General features: G+C 42.3%; 3 protein-coding genes across 4 annotated transcripts; all 3 read left to right on the forward strand.

Moving 5' to 3' along the window:
• Positions 1-5: 5 nt before the first annotated feature.
• Positions 6-6,472, forward strand: LOC127589675 (uncharacterized). Of its 2 annotated transcripts, XM_052048932.1 has the most exons (8): positions 6-2,143; positions 2,794-3,819; positions 3,917-4,011; positions 4,570-4,617; positions 4,791-5,015; positions 5,112-5,289; positions 5,907-6,080; positions 6,216-6,472. In XM_052048932.1, the coding sequence occupies exons 1-8, from the start codon at positions 2,122-2,124 to the stop codon at positions 6,305-6,307; spliced, it is 1,860 nt and encodes a 619-aa protein (XP_051904892.1). In that variant the 5' UTR covers positions 6-2,121; the 3' UTR covers positions 6,308-6,472. The 2 variants fall into 2 exon arrangements, with proteins under 2 accessions (XP_051904892.1, XP_051904893.1); XM_052048933.1 differs by lacking the exon at positions 5,907-6,080.
• Positions 6,473-7,406: 934 nt separating this feature from the next.
• On the forward strand, positions 7,407-13,945 carry LOC127589676 (serine/threonine-protein kinase pim-2-like). Its single transcript, XM_052048934.1, has 8 exons — positions 7,407-8,211; positions 9,800-10,528; positions 11,324-11,418; positions 11,497-11,544; positions 11,624-11,848; positions 12,528-12,705; positions 12,968-13,141; positions 13,621-13,945. Exons 1-8 carry the CDS (start codon positions 8,025-8,027, stop codon positions 13,710-13,712), a joined length of 1,728 nt encoding a protein of 575 aa, XP_051904894.1. The 5' UTR covers positions 7,407-8,024; the 3' UTR covers positions 13,713-13,945.
• A 122-nt stretch (positions 13,946-14,067) lies between these two features.
• On the forward strand, positions 14,068-18,353 carry gipc1 (GIPC PDZ domain containing family, member 1). Its single transcript, XM_052048962.1, has 7 exons — positions 14,068-14,328; positions 14,635-15,121; positions 15,193-15,378; positions 15,462-15,642; positions 15,740-15,852; positions 15,949-16,030; positions 16,523-18,353. The coding sequence occupies exons 2-7, from the start codon at positions 14,831-14,833 to the stop codon at positions 16,672-16,674; spliced, it is 1,005 nt and encodes a 334-aa protein (XP_051904922.1). The 5' UTR covers positions 14,068-14,328; positions 14,635-14,830; the 3' UTR covers positions 16,675-18,353.
• The last annotated feature ends 857 nt before the right edge of the window (positions 18,354-19,210 follow it).

The following is a 19,210-nucleotide window of genomic DNA, read 5'->3' on the forward strand; positions in this document are numbered from 1 at the left end:
AATTATGCCGCTCTTTGACTCCCATCTCTGAAAGCACCTTGACAGTATTTCAAGAAGCCCCGCCCCCTTCCACCATCTGCATTTCTCGAGTGCCCATTTGGCGTTTACGTGACACGGGCGACTCCACTTCCTGAGGTGCTAGCGCCACATAAATGAACTGTACCGCCGATGTGGCACCGAGAGCTGCGCCTCACCATTGCTGACCTCATGTGAACTATGTTTACGACGTCGGTTACCTCGGTCACGCCATTCCCGGTGCGCTTGGTGCCGCGATTAACAATGCCAGTGAAGTAGCGCGCGAATTGAAAAACATATTTTAGTTGATGTGCCAAATGGTTGTTATGTTGTCATCATGTGTTGGACGTTGAAAGCAATTTCCAAATACTTTTAATATATTATGTCATAAGAGCACTTGTTTGAAATCTTTTTTGTTGTTGTTTGAGAGAGGGGAGTGCACTTTCAAGGAAGGAAAAAAAGCGTTTGATTTTCCCCTGCTGCGTCATACAAATGTCACACGTGTAATCTCTTCTTAGCTTGGGTCCTTCTAATGTCTTCCATGGCTTTGATTTGTTTACATCATACAGTGGATATAAAAAAGTCCTACCTACCGGATTCATTTTGGGCCCTGTAACAGACTACATGACTGAAAAAAACCAACAAACAAAAAAAAAAAAACCCACTAAAGAGAAAAAAGCTTTATAAATAAATATGTGAATTACAGGCAGAACATTTGACTCTTTCACAAGACTTTGTCGTTTTTTCTTTTTAATTTGTTTACCTTAATGTGTAGAAACAAAAGGACTCTCCAAGAGCCAATATTAATTGTTAGTGCCCTACCAGCCAATTGCAGGACACGCATCGACGAACGACCATCCCCACTCACAATCACACCTAGGGACAATTTAGAGTGTTGCGTTAACATGTGGGAGGAAACCAGTGTACCCGGAGAAAACCCATGCAGGCACTGGGAGAACATGCAAACTCCACAAAGGAACGCTGGAGCCGGAATCGAACCGTGCACCTTTGCATGGTGAGACGGACATGCTAACCAATCTTCCACTGTGTTACTCCGTTTAAATATATTTTTTGAATCTTACCAGAAGGAAAGTCAAACACCAATGTAGTTGCAAATTTGTGCACACCCTCATAACTTGGGATGTGTGATCAGTTCATTCTGAACAGCCTCATCCCAGTTATGAGAGTGCATGCACACTTGTGCAACATTTTATAGCTTACTATTATATGCAGTATATTTTTTACAGGTTATAAAAGGCTGCTGCAAAAAAATATCACAAAAGCCTGTTATTTGAAGGTGTGTTGACTTTATCTCCTCTGTTACGAGTTCTGTAGGTTGTAAAAGCAGATGCAATGGAGTTAAAGTGGCGTGATTCATTGTAAACGCCCGCTTGGACTTGAATTGCCGCCGTCAACATGACCATGTCGACCACTAAATTTTGATGCATTTTCTTAATTTTGCACTATAAACCTGAGGAGTTGTATATGTATTTTGCTGCATTCACACTAACGGTATGCCTCTGGGATATGTCAATGGGCACTTCATAGACCAGACGACTGAAAAAAAAACAGAAATAAATTTCTTGTCATTGCATAGCGATGTTTCTCGTGCATTTTAATCAGAAGACGGTTGGTGGCATTGCTGCCGCCCTATCCTTGTCTCTGGCGCCATCTGGTGGACAAATGGAGATCACCCGGGAAACTTGAATCGCTTCCCGTCCCCCGTCGTTAACGGTCACAATTTGCGTGGTAAACGTTCCCTAAAAAATGATAAATAATTATAAAACGGCTTGAGTGAGGCCTTACTGCTACTGTGACACCCCAATGAATATCCTTTGGTGGTATTTAAACGCAGCCAGAAGTGCGTGAGCTCCTTATTGACGTCACCTCCAGCGAAAGCCGTTAGCTTTTGACGTGTCGGTGACTAATGGCAACGTAACCTTGAGATTTATGACCACATGACTGACGTAAATCATGTTCACATTTAATTGTAAATTTATATGTGTGATTTAAAGGAGATTGTAGTGACCCAGTGTAAAATAATTTTTTTAAATCCTAAAAAAAAACACACAAAAAAACTGGCAGTGTGAATCAGTTTGAAACAACATGGATGTCGACCTCCAGCCTGGTGGGTTTAATTTAAATTATAGCTCACTTACACATTAGTGAAATTAACTAAATGAATTAGCTATTTATGGCAGTTGATTTGATATCCCGTAATCTTTCAAATAGCCGTCTTTGAGACGAATGCCTTTCCCATCAGGAAAAAGGTAGTACTGCCTTCACTAAATCGTTCCGTGACACGCTCATAACACAAAGACGTTCCTCAGTTTTAGGTCAACTATTTAAATACAGTAATTTGAAATGCAATTAATCACTTTCAACACCCCAAAACATCCCCGAATTAGGAAAATTGCACCATGCAGTATTGTATTAAAACATACAGTAATAGTGCATTTCCTGTATGTTTTTATGCAATACTTCTTCATTAATTGTATAAAAAAGTTACGCTTCACTGTGTTTTGCATTGTTCACTTCACTTTCAGCAGCATCTCCTTATTTCCACAGAAGTTTGCAGCTAAGAAATCATTTAAATGCCATCAACTAACGTTATTGACTTCTGCTTTATGTTATGAGGAGACACCATCTTTGACATCTTTAATGATAATGTCCATTAGACAACCACCATGATTTGAAGGATTGTGGCAAGCCAAGTGGAAAACCATAGGTTTGAACAGAACTGCAACAAAAAAGGTGATGTTGAGTTTCTTCTACCAGTTGCAGGCACCGGGGAATGTTGCTCATGTATGGAAGACTGTGGGGTGAGAGACCCTATAAGTATGGTCTTTGGAACCGGAGGACTACCCACAAAGAGACATCATCACCCCCTCCCAGATACTGGGAGGTCCACAAAGGTAGCATCTGAGGATATGGTGCCAGCCAAAAGGACCAAGCATATGGACCTAATAACCAGCGTCAGAGCCACTAAGGTGTCTGTGAAGGCTTCGCTGGCTAAAAGGACCAAATGCAAAACCAGTACCACACTGGAGACCCTCAAAGAGCATCAGAGGGTGAACGTCACAAAGATGCCTATAAGGGCAAGATCGGCTAAGGGGAACAAACAGAAGACTGCACCCAAACCAGAAACCCTACTAAGGAAGCGAAGGATCAAGACCACCAGGGTGTTGATGAAGGTCAGGCCTGCTAAGGGTACCAAGCGGAAAGCTGGCACAAAATCTGAGACACTTGTGAAGAAGCAGAGATTTGAGACCACTAAGGTGTCCGTAAAGATTGTAACAGCAAACGGGTCCAAAAATAAGGCTAGACCCAAACCCCAGACCCTTATGAGAAAGCACCACGGTAAATCCAAACCAAAGACTCTCTTTAGGAAGCACAGAAGTAAAACCAAGCCAGATGTCCTGATCGGGAAAACAAACGGTAAACCTAAAATGGAGACCTTAGCTGGGAATCGCGGGGCTAAGACCCAATTGGAAATGCGAACATGTCATCATCGAGGGACTAAAGACAATCCAGAGATTCTTAAAAGGAGGCAAGGTGGTATAAATGAGTCTATGAATTTTGTGGCTGCAACCAAACGGAGAGCTGACACCAAACTGCAAACCCTTCAAAATAACCAGAGGGCCAGAACAACTACTGTGGCGGTTAAAATCCTGAAGTCTCAAGGAACAAAACGGAAAATGAGTACCAAACCAGAGACCCTAACAAGGAGTCAGTGGCTCAGAGCCACCAAGATGTCCATGGTCCAACAGGCTGAAAAACGACTCTTGACCACAACCAGTCAAGGTAAACCGCCAACAGGCTGAGACTGACAAGATGATTGAGAAGCCTTGACCAGTTTCTTCGAGGTTGAAAGCCAAAGTCTATCTGTGTGTGTTTGCAGGCTCCCTGGATCATAAGTATCAGCAACTAGAGAAGATCGGCGAAGGGGGCTTTGGATCGGTCTATGCTGGCTACAGGAAAGCTGATTCATTTCCTGTAGGTTCGCTGTACCGAAGCTTCTCACCAAGTGTCGTTTTAGTTTGGACTAAAAATTCGGCTAACCTCCCACGTCAACTAAATGTGACTGATAACAAACATACAATCGTTATCGTCCGCAGCAGTATGCTCTGGTTCATTTAAATTGATGCAGAGATGATGTCTAAATGTTTAGTTTTTTTTTGGTTTGTTTTTAGCATTTTCTTACGTTTTCAATGTTTTTTTTCACCAACATACAAATCAGCCCTATTCCAGTTCGTCGTTAGTTTGTTACCTGAAATGCTAACCTCACGCTACTAATTTCAGGCCTGGTATCCATCATGAAAACTCAGACAAGAGCAACATACTTGTATTTTCTGTCAATTAATGCTAATGCTAATAATACTGAAATGCTAATGCTGCGATATTGATATGAGGCCAGCTATCCATGGTCAAAACTTTGACCCAGATTAATGCAGGCTTCGTCAACTCGGATTACAAGGCTACCATGTACTCCTGTTTTTTTTTTAATTGTTACTGGCATGGGTGTAGACGCTAACTAATGACTGTGTCGTCTAGGTGGCCATCAAACACATTCCCAAACATGAAGTCAAGATCATCCCCCTGGTGAGAAGAATTTGACTGGAGTCCTCACGTTGTTCTTTAGGATTCTACGTTGTGCAATGTTTCCGCTTGTGCGACTGTCTTTTCATACATGCTATTTTTTTTAATGTATTCTTTCAACTATGTATTCTGAAAAAACGTCATGTCCTTTGTCGACATTTGTTTCTTATCGATAGAACATAAAGGGGAGGAAACACGACGTTCCCGTGGAAGCTCTGCTCATGCTGCAGGCATCGTGCATCAAGGACGCAGATGGCCACTCGGCCGTCGTGTCTCTGCTGGACAAATACGACTTGGATCAAGAACTGGTGCTGGTCATGGAGAAGCCGGCGCGATCTGTGGATCTCTTCACATACATCACCAGATGTCGGCTTGGACACCTCAAGGAGAATGAAGCGAAGGTATGGATGGAACGGGCGGCGTATCGTCCTGATAAGCTGTCCACTGTTGTAACCGCTGTCCCTGAAAGGGTTAATGATTGGGTTTGTCTTTGTCAGAACATCATGAGGCAGCTGGTGGACGCCGCCATTAAAATGCACGCCGTAAACGTCTTCCATCGGGATCTCAAACCGGGAAACATCCTCCTGGAGGCCACTTACGGCGCCCCCCGAGTGCGGGTCATCGACTTCGGCTGCAGCTGCTTCGTAACCGAGGAACCTTATCATGACTACACAGGTGAGTCGGCTCACACGTTTAGGATCGTCTCCTAACAACCGATGACGGGTGAATCATTTCGTGGGGAACTCCCCGACTTGATCCACCTCGTCATACTATCACGTCACAATTATAAAAATGATCAACAAAATCCATTTCCATACTGACATAAAATGTCATTAAATATAAACACAGAAGGCAGTCTTCACAATACATGCCCGTGATTATTGTTGTATTATATGTCTGCGTGTGTTGCTGCCATTTGTGTTGAAGTAAACGTTTTTAAAGGTTTCAAATCACTGCAAGATCATTGCGAGCAGTCAAAGTTGGTACTGACCATCCTGATTGGTCATCATGATGGAAAAATGGCCAGTGCTGGCACTGTGAGGATGCATATAATATCTGATGGCTAATATAATTTTATACACTGTTCGCTGACCAGCATTGCTGATTCTGAAGGCTGTGGGCGGATTAGATTTATCCAGCAACACACAGAAGATGAAATCTGTTTGGTATACTCGAAACAGTGCGGCCGATTGGAAATACATGAATACAATTTCATGGTTGGGTTGTAACAGTGGTAGTCGGTGCTTCCGGCAGTGTTTTGTACCTGACCGCCCGTCACTGTTTTGTTTTAGGAACCCTCTCCTACGCTCCTCCAGAGTTTGTCCTGAGGGGGACGTACAGGGCTGGCCCGACCACAGTGTGGCACCTGGGGGCCATGCTCTTTGAGTTATTAGCTGGAAGTAAACAGTTCGACACGCTCCTCTTTATCTCCCAGATGCTCCAACTCAATCGGGTTCTGTCCCAAGGTATTACTACGACTGTACATTGGATTCACTATACAGTGTACTACTGTGGCCTCAAAACAAGACTCTGCGATGTAAAAACAAACAAACAAACAAAAACGGCAGCTTATTTGTATTTTCATCTTTGTCTCCAATCAGACTGCAGAGATTTCTTGCATATGTGCTTGCATTGTGACCCGGAGCAGCGCGCCTCACTAGTGCAGATCCACCAGCATCCATGGCTCATTTGATGATTCACAAAAACTCATTACCACGTGGAGCATCACGTTACCGGCTTTTTCTTTTTTAAATTCCTCACCTCCCATAAATGTACACTGTTGGATGGTGTGTCAATCATCCAAACCCAATTCCAATGAAGTTGGGACATTGTGTGAACTCCAAATAAAACAGAAAAATCAGGTTCCATCTGTATTGAATTGAATATACTGCAAATATATTTATTTTTTAAACTGATATTTTTTTTGGCAAATAATCATTCACTTAGAATGTTATGGTGGTAACACATTCCAGCAAAGCTGCGACCTGTGACTATATCTATACACACAACTACTGTATTTTTACAATTTTCAGTGTGAGTAGGCTTCTGCAATTAAAAAAAATTGACACATCTTAACAAGGGCTGCAATTAATCATGGTGTGCCCTGTATAAGGAAAATATCACTGGGTCAGTTGCATTTGCTTGGAAGCCCAGCGTTCTGGCTCCTTGGCCACTTCCAGAAGATCCCTAGCCAAGATGCTCCTGCTTCGAAAAGTTATCTCTCCAATGCGACATTTCTGGAGCGCGACACCAGTGCGGCATCCAGGAGTCGTTCTCACCAGATACCCGAGCCAACTCATCTTGCTGCTCTCAATCTAAATCAAGAGTTGAGATGAAGAGCCCAGACACCCTGGAGAAACTCATTTCGGCTGCTTGTATCAGAAAATCAATTTTCTGGAGTGGCTTTGTCATCCTGCGCTCAACTCGATTGAGATTCTGCTGCATGACTCCAGGAGAGCTCTTCACAGAAGAATGATCAAAACTCCATCCTGGTGCACAGGTTCATTTACTTTATTCACATCCCTGTTAATGCTTATTTTCAATAAAAATATGAAAACAATAGTATGCGTGTGTGCATTCATTCTCGTGATTTGGATATATAACAATTTATGCACAAATGTAAGAAATTCCAAATGGTTCACGTACCTTTCTTCCCACTGTCACATGGATTCATTTTTTTCAATACCATAAACAAAATTGCCTTGAATGACTGTATAATGCTCCCCCTGGTGGTCAAGTTGCACACACCGGAAAGAGCCATGATGAATTCATCATGATGCACAATGTTTTATTCTTAACTTTCTGTTTCGTTTGCCATGACTGTTTATTTTTACAAAGAACAATACTGCGGGGATTCAATTTTTTATTTCTCAGACTAGTTTTTGTTTTCCAAAGTACAACATCGAAAGTGCTACTTTCATTGAATTTTTTTTAAGGGAAACATTTTAGGCGGCGAGGCTTGAATAGCTTGGCATTTATTGACATTTAAAAAATATGTATACGCTGAAATGCTTGAAAATTGGGCCCGCGCAACTCATGCCGCATACTAACCAACGCTTGGATTGTGTATGTGTACCTAATGAAGAGTCCAACGTGTCGAGATCGTACCTCCTATTTACTTTGTGTAATAACAGCGCCGATGTTTGATTAAAACAGCCTCTGATAAAGCATAGCGCACACACTTGAGCACTTTGATTAGAACGTCAATAACAGCTTGTGCAAAGCTCACAAGCGCATCACGACGAGAAAAGGTGACGGCGCTTCATGTCTTTGTCCAAAGTGGATTGATTTCTGAAGGTCGTGCTCGCCGGCGGTTTAAGTCGCCAGCTTGTGTCACGCCCGTCGGGCCCTTGTTCGAGTCCCGCCGGGCCGCATAGCGCCTTTGACGTGTTTGTGATCGAAGCCCCTTTATGACTCGGCCACAGCACGCGCGCACAGTACAAGCCTCTAAAACACAGGCTCTGCATTATGTGCAAAGGGCTGCATGTTTACACTCAGGAAATAAGCTAAACAACAGCCTATCTGCACGCAACAGCAACAACATGAACGTGGACAAGTTTCACCCGTTTCCATTTCTGCCCACCAACATCCACCCCGGTGAGTTCCAAATAACGTAAATGCGTTCACAAAACAAAAAAAACAAAAAACAACAACCCAAAAATAATAACGGACGTGGCGGGCTTTCTTTAAAGGAGCCCTTCAAAGTTGCTTTGGGGAAACATGTTTTTTGTCGTTGTGATTATAAACAATGCGAGGACTTACAGGGATAGAAGTGGGGTCAAATGCCCCCAAAAAACTATTTTATTGTCGCATTTTATAATATTTTTTTGTATGTCAAGAAGATATTCAAAACGCGTATCTACGTAGCCTACGATCTGCTTGTGCAAATGATCACGGGGCAGAATGCTGTGCAAAAACGCAACCCAAGTTTCTTAAGTGTGAAGCATTTTGATTTTTATATGTATAAACTAACAAACCAAAATACAGAATTGTGAAACCGAAAATCTTTTGTCATGACTTGCATTTTGATAACGTGGTGCAGAATGCTATGCAAATTGTTTGTGTTTTTGTTCAGTCTTTCAATAAAGCACCAACTATAACAAACACCTTCACCCATAATAATAATCATGATGATGATGAATAATTGTAAACCAATGTAGTTAACATAATAAAGTAATTACAAAGTGTTGACATATTAAATACTTAAAATTATATTAAAAAGATGAAGACTATGCATTGAGAGACATGACAACAGGGAATACGGAGAAATCACTGCATGGTAGAAGCAAAGCCGAAAACAAAACTCAAATAACTAGTGAGCTTCAATCCCTCTGCATCACTGTATCAAAAACAAAAAACAAAAAAATGACATCAGTGTCGAAAGGATATCGCCACATGGCCTCGTGAACACCTCAGAAAGCCAGTGTCAGTAAACAGAGTTCGGCATTCTAAGTGCATCTTAAAACTCGATGGGCTTCTCTGGGCCCAAGCTTATTTTACATGGAATGATACAAAGTGGAAAAATACAATGGTCTGACGAATTCACATTTCGTTTTGCTTTTGGGAAATCCTGGACGTGGTGTCCTCGTCCTCAGGGGGGCCAAAGAGCCAAAGAGCCAAAGGACCCATCCGAACTGTTGGAACGCAATGTGACATGACACTGTCCCAGCTTTTTTGGAACGTGCTGGAAGTTACTCATTTAAAAAAAAAAAAAAAAAACAGTTGATCAGTTTGAACATTCAGTATCGTGTCTTTGTAGTGGGTTCAATTAAATATAGGTGGAGCATGATTTGCAAATCACTGTGTTCCGTTTGTATTTGTGTTGAACGCAATGTCCCAACTTCTTTTGAATTGGGTTTGTATTTGTGATATACAGATATGTTGAATGTGGATATGTTAAATCTGTTTTCTATTTACAATATATATATATATATATATATGCACACACAATATGTTGTATCGTACATGTTAGACATGTTATATAGAGCAACTCTATAAAGCTATATTTGTATCTAGCAATAATAATATTATTTCATATTTATAGCTATGAGATCAATGGATGTGTTGATGGACGGTTGTTGTTCATTTAATTTCAAAGGAGAAAGATGTTTCACGGAGCACCTTAAATTCATATCTCAATGCCGCGCTGCTTGTATGATTGCTTTATTTTTTATATTCGTTACAGAGACCAGAGACTTTACCCCCTTCATGGAAGGCTGCGTGCTGTTGAAACCCGACACCAAGGTCCTCAGAAACGGAGCCATGCCCATGAGGAGGTTCTGTGGCACCATCCCAATCATTGGCGAATCCAAACAGCCCACACTGGAGGTGGCGCAAACCATTCTGGACAACAAAGAGCAGACGTCCCAGAAGGTGGCGCTGGTCAAGAGGCCCAAGTGGCAGAGCATCCCAAACCAAGACACCCATCCCAAGGACCAGAGGGGGGAAGCTGCTGAGGTGCCGGCGAATGTTCAAGTCAAAAGGACTAGTAAACGAAAAGCAGTAACAAAAACGGAAACCCTCACAAAGGAGCAAGGGGTCGACGTCACCGAGGCCACAGCGAAACCATTACCCGCAAAAAGGCCCAGACGCAAGTCCAATGCCAAACCGGAGACCCTCGCCAAGGAACCCACCACCGAGTTATCCGTCAAAGCCCTGCTGGCCAAAGTCCTGAACAGCAAGTACAGCACAAAACCCGAAGTGGCCGCTGTCGCCAAGAAGCCACAGGTAGAAGTCGCCGAGGTGTCCGTCAAAGCTCTGCTGGCCAAGCTGACCACCAAGAGGAAGTCCAGCACGAAAGCAGAAGCCCAAAAGCAAACCAGGCAGCCTGTCAAGAACGTCGTCCAGAAAGCCGCCACCCTCCCGGCCTGTCCCTGCTGTCCGCCCGCCTTGCAGCAGACTGACACCACCCGAAGTAAGTTCAGGTCACAAAAAAAAAAAAATAAATATATATATATATATATATATATATATATATATATATATATATATATATATATATATATATATATATATATATATATATATATATATACTGTATATAAGTGCCATTTCCCCCCCTTAATATTCTGAATGTGGTTTAATTATTTTTTCATAGTCCTCCCCATCTGCATTTTAACAAAACACAATCAGTAATTGTAATGCAGCAGAAAGCAACAACGCTCCCATCAGTGTTAGAAAGTAACGTGTGAGCCTCATATAGCAATTTTTACAGTCACGACGAATCTAACGTGTGTGTTACTTTTGTCAGTTTACCACTGACATATGACTAACTCCGTTTATTATGCAAAGTCAGTGACTTCGTAGCACTTAATGATGACAGTCGGTTCACAGTAAACTAATTGCCACTTGTGAAGCGTTAGTGCCGATTACAACCTCTTGATGAGATCACTGAGTGACATTTGACAATAGTTGAACATGGATAACATATTTTTCAATCACGGATTTGGATCGCAGCACATTCAAGAAGCTTAACGAAAAAGACCCAAAAGGCTGAGCAACTGTATGAGCTCCCCAAATTTAACTCATTCACTCCCAAAGACGTTTTTAAACGTCTTTTCAGACTTGGTCCAGAATTGGCTGGTACTGAATGAGTTAATGATAGATGTTGGATAGCCATTCACCGAATCATCTGAATGCTTAAAAAAAAAAGAAAATAAATTGTCTGCTCCAGTGTAAGCAAAGCCAAACCTGATTTTTGTGTTGGCAGCGTTATTTGTGCAGAAGTATCAGCAACTGGAGAAGCTCGGCGAAGGAGGCTTCGGATCGGTGTTCGCCGGCTACAGGAAAAGTGACTATTTCCCAGTAAGCGTTATATACATCCCGTCTCATGCAAACCCAAATCGGCATTTCCCGTACTAACTATATGACTTTGTCTTGTAGGTAGCCATCAAATACATCCCCATCGAAAAGGTGGAGAGCGTTTTTTTGGTGAGTGTGTCGAAAGTAAAAGGCAACATTTTTTTTTTCATGAAACCCTGACAGTGGATAATGTTTTCTTACTCCGTAGTATATCAACGGAAAAGTCCAGAAGGTTCCCTTAGAAGCGTGGCTCATGCTGCAAGCGTCCTCGTTAAAGAACGCTGACGGCTCCTCCGCAGTCGTCCTGTTGTTGGACACGTATGACCTGGAGAAAGAGTTGGTTCTGGTCATGGAGAGGCCGGTACCTTCCGTGGACCTCTTCACATTCAGAACCAAATACAAGCTCGGACCGTTAGAGGAATATGAAGCTAAGGTAAAGAAACTCAATTCTTGATAGTGTAGTGGTTCAGGTAGCTTTACATGTGTAAAGCTGGTGTTGGAGCAGTTCACATTTTAACTTTTAATTTCTTTATTTTGTACCCACTTATTTTTGATGAAGTGATAAAACGGACCTTTATTTAATATTGTAGTGGTTCATATAGCCGACCCCTGTGCAGCTGGGGTGGTATAAATAAATTCCCATAGTTGACATCCCAACTGCTTCAGTTTAAACACATTTGTACATTTTGGGGGTTAACACCTCGATAAAACTGGAACCTTCTATCTGACTTTTGCGCAGCTGTCAGGGATTCAAACTACAACACTCGGTAGTGTAGTGGTTTAAATAGACGCTTTTCATGCAGCCAGAGTGGCATCAAGTCAACATGTGAAGTCGTTGTTTCTTCAATTTGAAGACATTTTTTTTTCTTGTTGAAAGATTTTATCAAAGTGGGATCCTCGCTATAAAAATAGTCGTTCATAAAGCTGCGTATCAAACATCTGGTGTGTAATCTAACCAAATGGTTTAATTTGAATCTCAAAAATGGGCCAAACTGGTACCTCCTTCAGTTTGGACACTGTTGGGGGGGGATGCATGGCTAAAATTGACATCATCCACAAGACTACTGAGGAACATGGTCACAAAAAAAGTTTTTTTTGTGTCTGTTTGTCAGAACATCATGAAACAGCTGGTGGATGCCGCCATCAAAATGCACGCCGTCAACGTCTTCCATCGGGACCTGAAGCAGAAGAACATCCTGTTGGAGGCCACCTTCAGTCTCCCCCGAGTGCGCCTCATAGACTTTGGCTGCAGCTGCTTTGTAAATGAAGAACCATATCGAGAATATGCCGGTAAAAAAGCGGGACACTTACATATTTACAGAATGAGTCCGTAGTGCGGGGACGCCAATATTAAACCAGTTTACCATTTACGAGTGTCTGCCTTGATCATTTTCTGAAGAGATCAGGGAGGAAAATTCTACACATAACCGGACATAAATGTTAATCCTTTATTTGATTGCAAGGGAGTAAACAGAATAAATAATCACCCAGGAAAATCTTGAGGAGGACACAGTATATAACCCCAAATATTTGTTGTTTACTTGCCTTCCAGGAACCTTACGCTACGCCCCTCCGGAATACGTCTTCAAGCGGCCGTATAAGGCTGGGCCGGCCACCGTTTGGCAACTGGGCGCGCTGCTCTTTGAATTGCTGGACGGAACCGAACATTTTGACACGCTTATGTTCCTTTTTAAAGGCCTCACGTTGAACCGGGTACTGTCTCAAGGTAAAAGCTATTTCTTCAGCTCTTAATAGAGACCTTTTAATGTTTAATTGTAAATTGTTTCAAACTGGGGACAGAACATGGTAAGTTGATTAAAAAATAGATGTGGTGGAAACATGACAATTGAGGGAAAGATTAATGGCACCGTTGTGCATAGCGTGCTATAACGCTGACATTAGCTAGGATGCTAGCCTTGATGTTTTCCTAACTTACATCAAAGGCAGTTTAACCAAACATCTGCTTTATGGTGGATTTTTTTTGTACGGTTATAAATGTTTTTTTCTTGCCCTAGTTTAGTCTGGAACATAACCGCATGGGGTTTACTGTAGCTGTCAGCGCAACTTGACGTTATCAGTTTAAGTCAGCATTAGTCAATCACTGTCGGCAACTGAAAGTACCATTCTGCCTATTGTTTCCAAACATTATGTCTTCATAATTTTTCCTAATAATGGAACTAACGCACTATTTTGTTCCCTGCTCAGATTGCAAAGATTTCTTATGGATTTGCTTGACATCAGACATGGAGCAACGAGCCACCTTGGAGCAAATGCAGTGGCATCCATGGCTCCTCTGATTCCACACAGGCGGCCTGAAATGAAATGTAAAGACTTTTGCCAGTGTAGGAAGACTTGCGCCAGTGTAGGAAGACTTGCCGCAGGCAATCATAATCAGCTGGTGTGGACTTTGAAAAAAAACTTGCTTGAACACAAGATGTTCCCAGAAGCCAAGAATGAGGACAAACTTAGTGCATTCAAGTGTTTATGCTGGCATAACTACACGTATCATTAAACGTTTGTACTGTCGTGATCCATTGAAAACAATATTTGAATTACTGTACAGTCGAGATGCGGTCACGCATGTTTCCGAGTAGACGTGAAGGCGTCATGGCTCTACCCTTAATGCGTTTCAGTTTTCCGAGTGAACGTGAACGTAAGACGCAACATCGCCCCACCCCTAACCGGGCTGGACAGCTAACGCTAGCTCACCGTCCCTAGCGGCATACCAGCACACCAACTACACACCTGGGGCTTATTTCTCATTTTTAGACCCCACAGAGCACAACTACGATTGTCAGCTGGGTTGTGCAACTTTTAGGGGTTCGTTTGTGGAGCTTGTTTTGTTGACATCACCTCAGGGCTTGTTAGTGGACTAGCTAACGACACTTGGCCAAAAGAAAGAAAACTGCTCGGGTAAGACTTGACTGGCTTGTCCTGTTTTAACCACCCTCTGTTCACAACTATTAAAATGCAAATTTTAATCAGTCTCCGTTGTAATTTCTTGTTTAATTTCCAAGTCGTGGTCTCCGTTTTCAAAAGCCGTTGTCGCTACTCATGCTTGTTAGCGTGCTAGCTGTGACAAGACGTGAAAAAGCAGTTCATTGTGTAAATAATTGGGAATTGACGCTCGCAGAGAAGATCTGATAACGACATGGTGACTTTGGGATGTTTATGCAGAAAAATAAACATTGCCCGTCACTTTCATTTTTCTTTTTGTAGCTGACGATCTCCCAACGGCATCCCTCGGACTACTATTCCACTTTTCTGATGTATGGATTTGTGGGTCCACACCCTGGCGCTTTAAGACAGCTCCCGAGCTCGTCTGAAGCACTACAGTCCCACTGTGACCTACACGCCCAACCCACCTGCTCATAGGACCACCACTCAACAACCCCCCTTTCCCAGAAAGACGACAATGCCTCTGGGTCTGGGACGAAGGAAGAAGGCGTCCCCCCTGGTGGAAAATGAGGAAGCTGAGCCCATCCGCGCCGGCCTCAATGTAGACGGTTTAGATGGAGGTGGTGGTGTAGGCTTAGAAGGTGCTGGCTCGGAGGGTTTACCCCCGCCACCAAGCAGCATGCGGCCGCGTCTCATCTTCCACACTCAGCTGGCGCACGGCAGCCCCACTGGACGCATCGAGGGCTTCAGCAACGTGCGGGAGCTTTACACCAAGATCGGCGAAGCTTTTGGGATCCCTCCGGCTGAGGTGAGTCCCCGCGTACACTTCTATCAAGAAGACCTGAGCAACAAAACTTAAGATTTATTTTCACTTCGCAGGTGATGTTTTGCACATTGAACACTCACAAGGTGGACATGGACAAACTGTTGGGAGGGCAGATTGGCTTAGAGGACTTTATCTTTGCCCACATTAAAGGCCAAAAGAAAGAAATTGAAGTGTTCAAAGGGGAGGATGCACTCGGTTTGACCATCACTGACAATGGAGCCGGTTATGCTTTCATCAAGGTGAGGCACTTTTGAATAGTTTTCTGCAGTATAGTGGCGAATTATAAGATTATTTTTATCAAAATGTACACACCCCACTCCAGAGAATCCGTGAGGGCAGCATCATCCACCAGATCCAGGTGATCAACGTTGGTGACATGATCGAGTCTATCAACGGCCATCGCCTAATTGGTTGTCGACACTACGAGGTTGCCAAGATGCTCAAGGAGCTGCCCAAGGGCAAGAACTTCATCATAAAGCTGGTCGAGCCGCTCAAAGCGTTCGGTAGGGCGTGCGTGGAGCTGATGTGTAATGGGGATGTGCATTTTATTTTTCATTGTTGTGCTGTATATGTAACTGATTGTTGGTTGACCTCATGCAGATATGATCAGCCAGAGGTCTGGAGGCTCCAGGTCATCGTCGGGGGTCCAGCTGGGCACCGGCAGGGGAACCTTACGGCTGCGCTCGAAGGGTCCCGCTACTGTCGAGGAAGTGGTGAGTTTGCATACTGAACCGTGGATTCTGAGCCGTTGAAAAATTCTCGATGTGTCTTGAGTGTGTGATGTTTTCTTTGTAACCAACCTCCCGCAGCCCTCCGCTTTTGAGGAAAAAGCCATTGAGAAGGTCGATGACCTTCTGGAAAGCTACATGGGCATCAGAGACAGCGAGCTAGGTACAAACTATTGTCACTTGAGAACCGTGGTTGTTTAAATTGACTGTGCAGTGCCCCCCAAAAATCATCATCAAACCGTGAAAATTTTGTTTTTGGGATTACTCGGTAATGGATTGGTCATGCTAGCAGTGTTAGCTGCCTTGGTGTGCTGTCGTGGAAGCGTATTACTCAGCTTGGGTTTGTTTCATTAGGGAGAAATGTGAAGTGGTATAAGTAGGATTTTAATTAGACGACATTCATATTTTGCTAACAGTGTCAGAACTGCAAACTGTTTTTAAATTACCGGTAATTATTTTTTTCTGTGTGTGTGCGTAGGTGGTTTTTTTATAGCCCTGCAAGCGATGGGCATTGGATGTTAGCTTTAGCTATAATTGCAATGATGCCGTGCATTAGAGATTGTTTCCGATGCACAACGTTTTTTGTTAATTCACATTTAAAGCTTATTTAAATTGTATTAATTTTGAAAGCCTAATTCTATACTTCTACTTCCAGCGGCCACCATGGTGGAGCTGGGAAAGGACAAAAAGAACCCCGATGAGTTTGCCGAGGCTCTCGACGAGACGCTGGGAGACTTTGCCTTCCCGGACGAGTTTGTCTTTGACGTTTGGGGAGCCATTGGCGATGCTAAGGTTGGACGGGTGTGAGTGGCGCGTGACTTGACAGAACCCGACAGACTCGTATGTGTGTGCATGGTCACTACTTGGAAACACTGCACAAAAGTATTTTTTTTTTGCTTTAGTTTATTTTTTAATATTCTCTATACTGTATACTCCTGCTGTTTATTTTGTCATTGGAAAAGACTTCCATGGCAAATATTCTCACTCGGTGGTGGAAGCAAGCAAGTGCATTTTAATTTTATTCTTATTATTTTTTAGCTCATCCCCTTGTAGTTGCCACCTGCGAATGAGTTTCGGGGCTTAAAACAAATCAACAAAAAAAACTATTAAAATTGTAAACTTTTGAGGGCAGTCAACTTAAAAATAATAATAATAATGTTTATTATTATTATTCATTATGTGCCATATGTGCCAAACTGCTGCTTGTAGCGATGTACACTACTGCCATACCTCGGGCTCCTATCTCAATTTTTTTGAGAAGAAAAAAAAACACGTGAACGCAACAGGGACAGACCGCCTAGTCCAAGCTAGAAGTCCCATCTGAAGAACACAAAAGCAAAGTAAGGCAACATCAAGCTTTTCAGTGTGGCTCGAGCATTTCTTGGCAGGTATAAAAATGTGTGTGCACGCATGGAGACGAGAGCGTCCGTGCGGCACAATGACAAATGCAGGGGTGAGAAATCTTTTTCCCTTTCAGGTGGTAATTTCAGTACTTCAAGGGCCCAACGTGTCTTCATATTTTTTTGGGTGTGTGTGTGTGGGGGGGGGGTGATGATTCCTCTTGAGTTTTAGTTTTTCAACTTGCGTGGTGGGCTAGTCACGCCCCCTCCCCTTTTCCGCAATCAAATGCTAACACAAAATTTGGTGTTAGATAGTCGTGCTGACATGCTCCGTGGCCCGAGACAACAGAAGGCCCCGTTGTATCTGCGGTGTTGTGTTGTACCGAGCCTCGCTACTCACTCTTTTTCAAGCATGTTGTATTATTAGTTTTTGTTTTTACATCGACTTTGCTGTTTGTTTGCTGTATTTGACTTGACCAAAGGAGAATAAGTTGCCTGTCAAAAAGGTCGTGATGTTAAGTGTAGCTTGCCTAGCAGTAGTGATTTATTCACACATTCCATGCTGTCATCAAGGTGATTGCAGTTTTACTTTTGATAACAGTGTTACATATACTGTGGACACTGTATTGTAAAAAGAGGCAGTGTTAGGTTACTTGTTTCGTTAAGGACAGAGATGCAGTTGAGGTCTTATGCTACGAAAGTGTATTGCATTCATTTGGTGAAAAAAAATGTTGATTTATGTTTTGGAGGGGCTTTTTTTCTTTTGTATATGTATTTTTTGTTTTCTGTTTTTCAAAATAATTTATGGAGTATTTTCCCTCCTTTTGGGGAATTTCTTTTAAAAAAATATTCTTTGGAATATATATATGTATGTATACTGTATATAGTCCAGAAAATTAAATATTCCCCAAAAAGTGGACAAAAATATTCCCCCAAACAGACAAAAATATTCTGGAAAACAAATCTCTTAAAAAAACCCCAAAAATCTGAAAAACATACTGAAAAAACGGATTCAAAAAATATTCAGAAAAACAAGAAGAAAATCCCTCAAAACAGAAAGAAATCCCTAAACAAGACAAAAAAAAAACAATTGGAAAACCAGAAACTAAAAAAAGGAATAGTCAAAAAAACCAAAGCCCCCCCAAAGAAGTAGTAAAAAAACAAAGCCAGTTTTTTTCCCCAAGTGAATACAATACGCTTTTGTGCTTTGCTGAGTATTGTTTCTTTTTTTTTTCTTTTTTTTTTTTTGCTTTTAATGGCTAATGTTTTATATAATATGTGACATCTGTTTAGGAGGAGGTCCGTTTTTTTCTGTTTTATTTAACATGATCCACTTCTGCGGAAGGAAAGGAAATTGAGTTCCAAAAAGCATTTTTTTTCCTCGCTCTCTCTTTACAATATCAGTTCGTATAGGAGGAAGTCTGCTGTTACTAGGAACTACTCCTGTCATGTGTCGTCTTGCTGTTTGGGTAAAAACATGTTTTTCTGTGTGGGCAGCATACAGTGCCCTCCATAAGTATTGGCACCCCTGGTTGAGATGTGTTTTTTAGCTTCCAATTATTTTATTTTTTTTCTAAATAATATGGGACCTTAATGGAAAAAAAGAGAAAAATCCAACCTTCAATACAAGTGCATTTATTCAGTGGGGAAAAAATCCCACATAAAGAAATAATTATTTGACATCAAATAATGTGTGTCACAATTATTAGCACCCCTGGTGTTAATATTTTGTACAACCCCCTTTTGCCAACAAAACAGCACCTAATCTTCTCCTATAATGTTTCACAAGATGGGAAAAGACAGAAAGAGGGATCTTCAGCCATTCCTCTTTGCAGAATCTCTCTAAATCATCCAGAGACCTGGGTCCTCTCCTCTGTACTCTCCTCTTCAGCTCACCCCACAGGTTCTCAATGGGGTTGAGGTCAGGGGACTGAGATGGCCATGGGAGGAGCTTGATTTTGTGTCTGGTGAACCATTTCTGTGTAGATTTGGCCATATGTTTA

Source organism: Hippocampus zosterae, chromosome 17 (assembly GCF_025434085.1).
Source record: "Hippocampus zosterae strain Florida chromosome 17, ASM2543408v3, whole genome shotgun sequence".
NCBI lineage: Eukaryota > Metazoa > Chordata > Actinopteri > Syngnathiformes > Syngnathidae > Hippocampus > Hippocampus zosterae.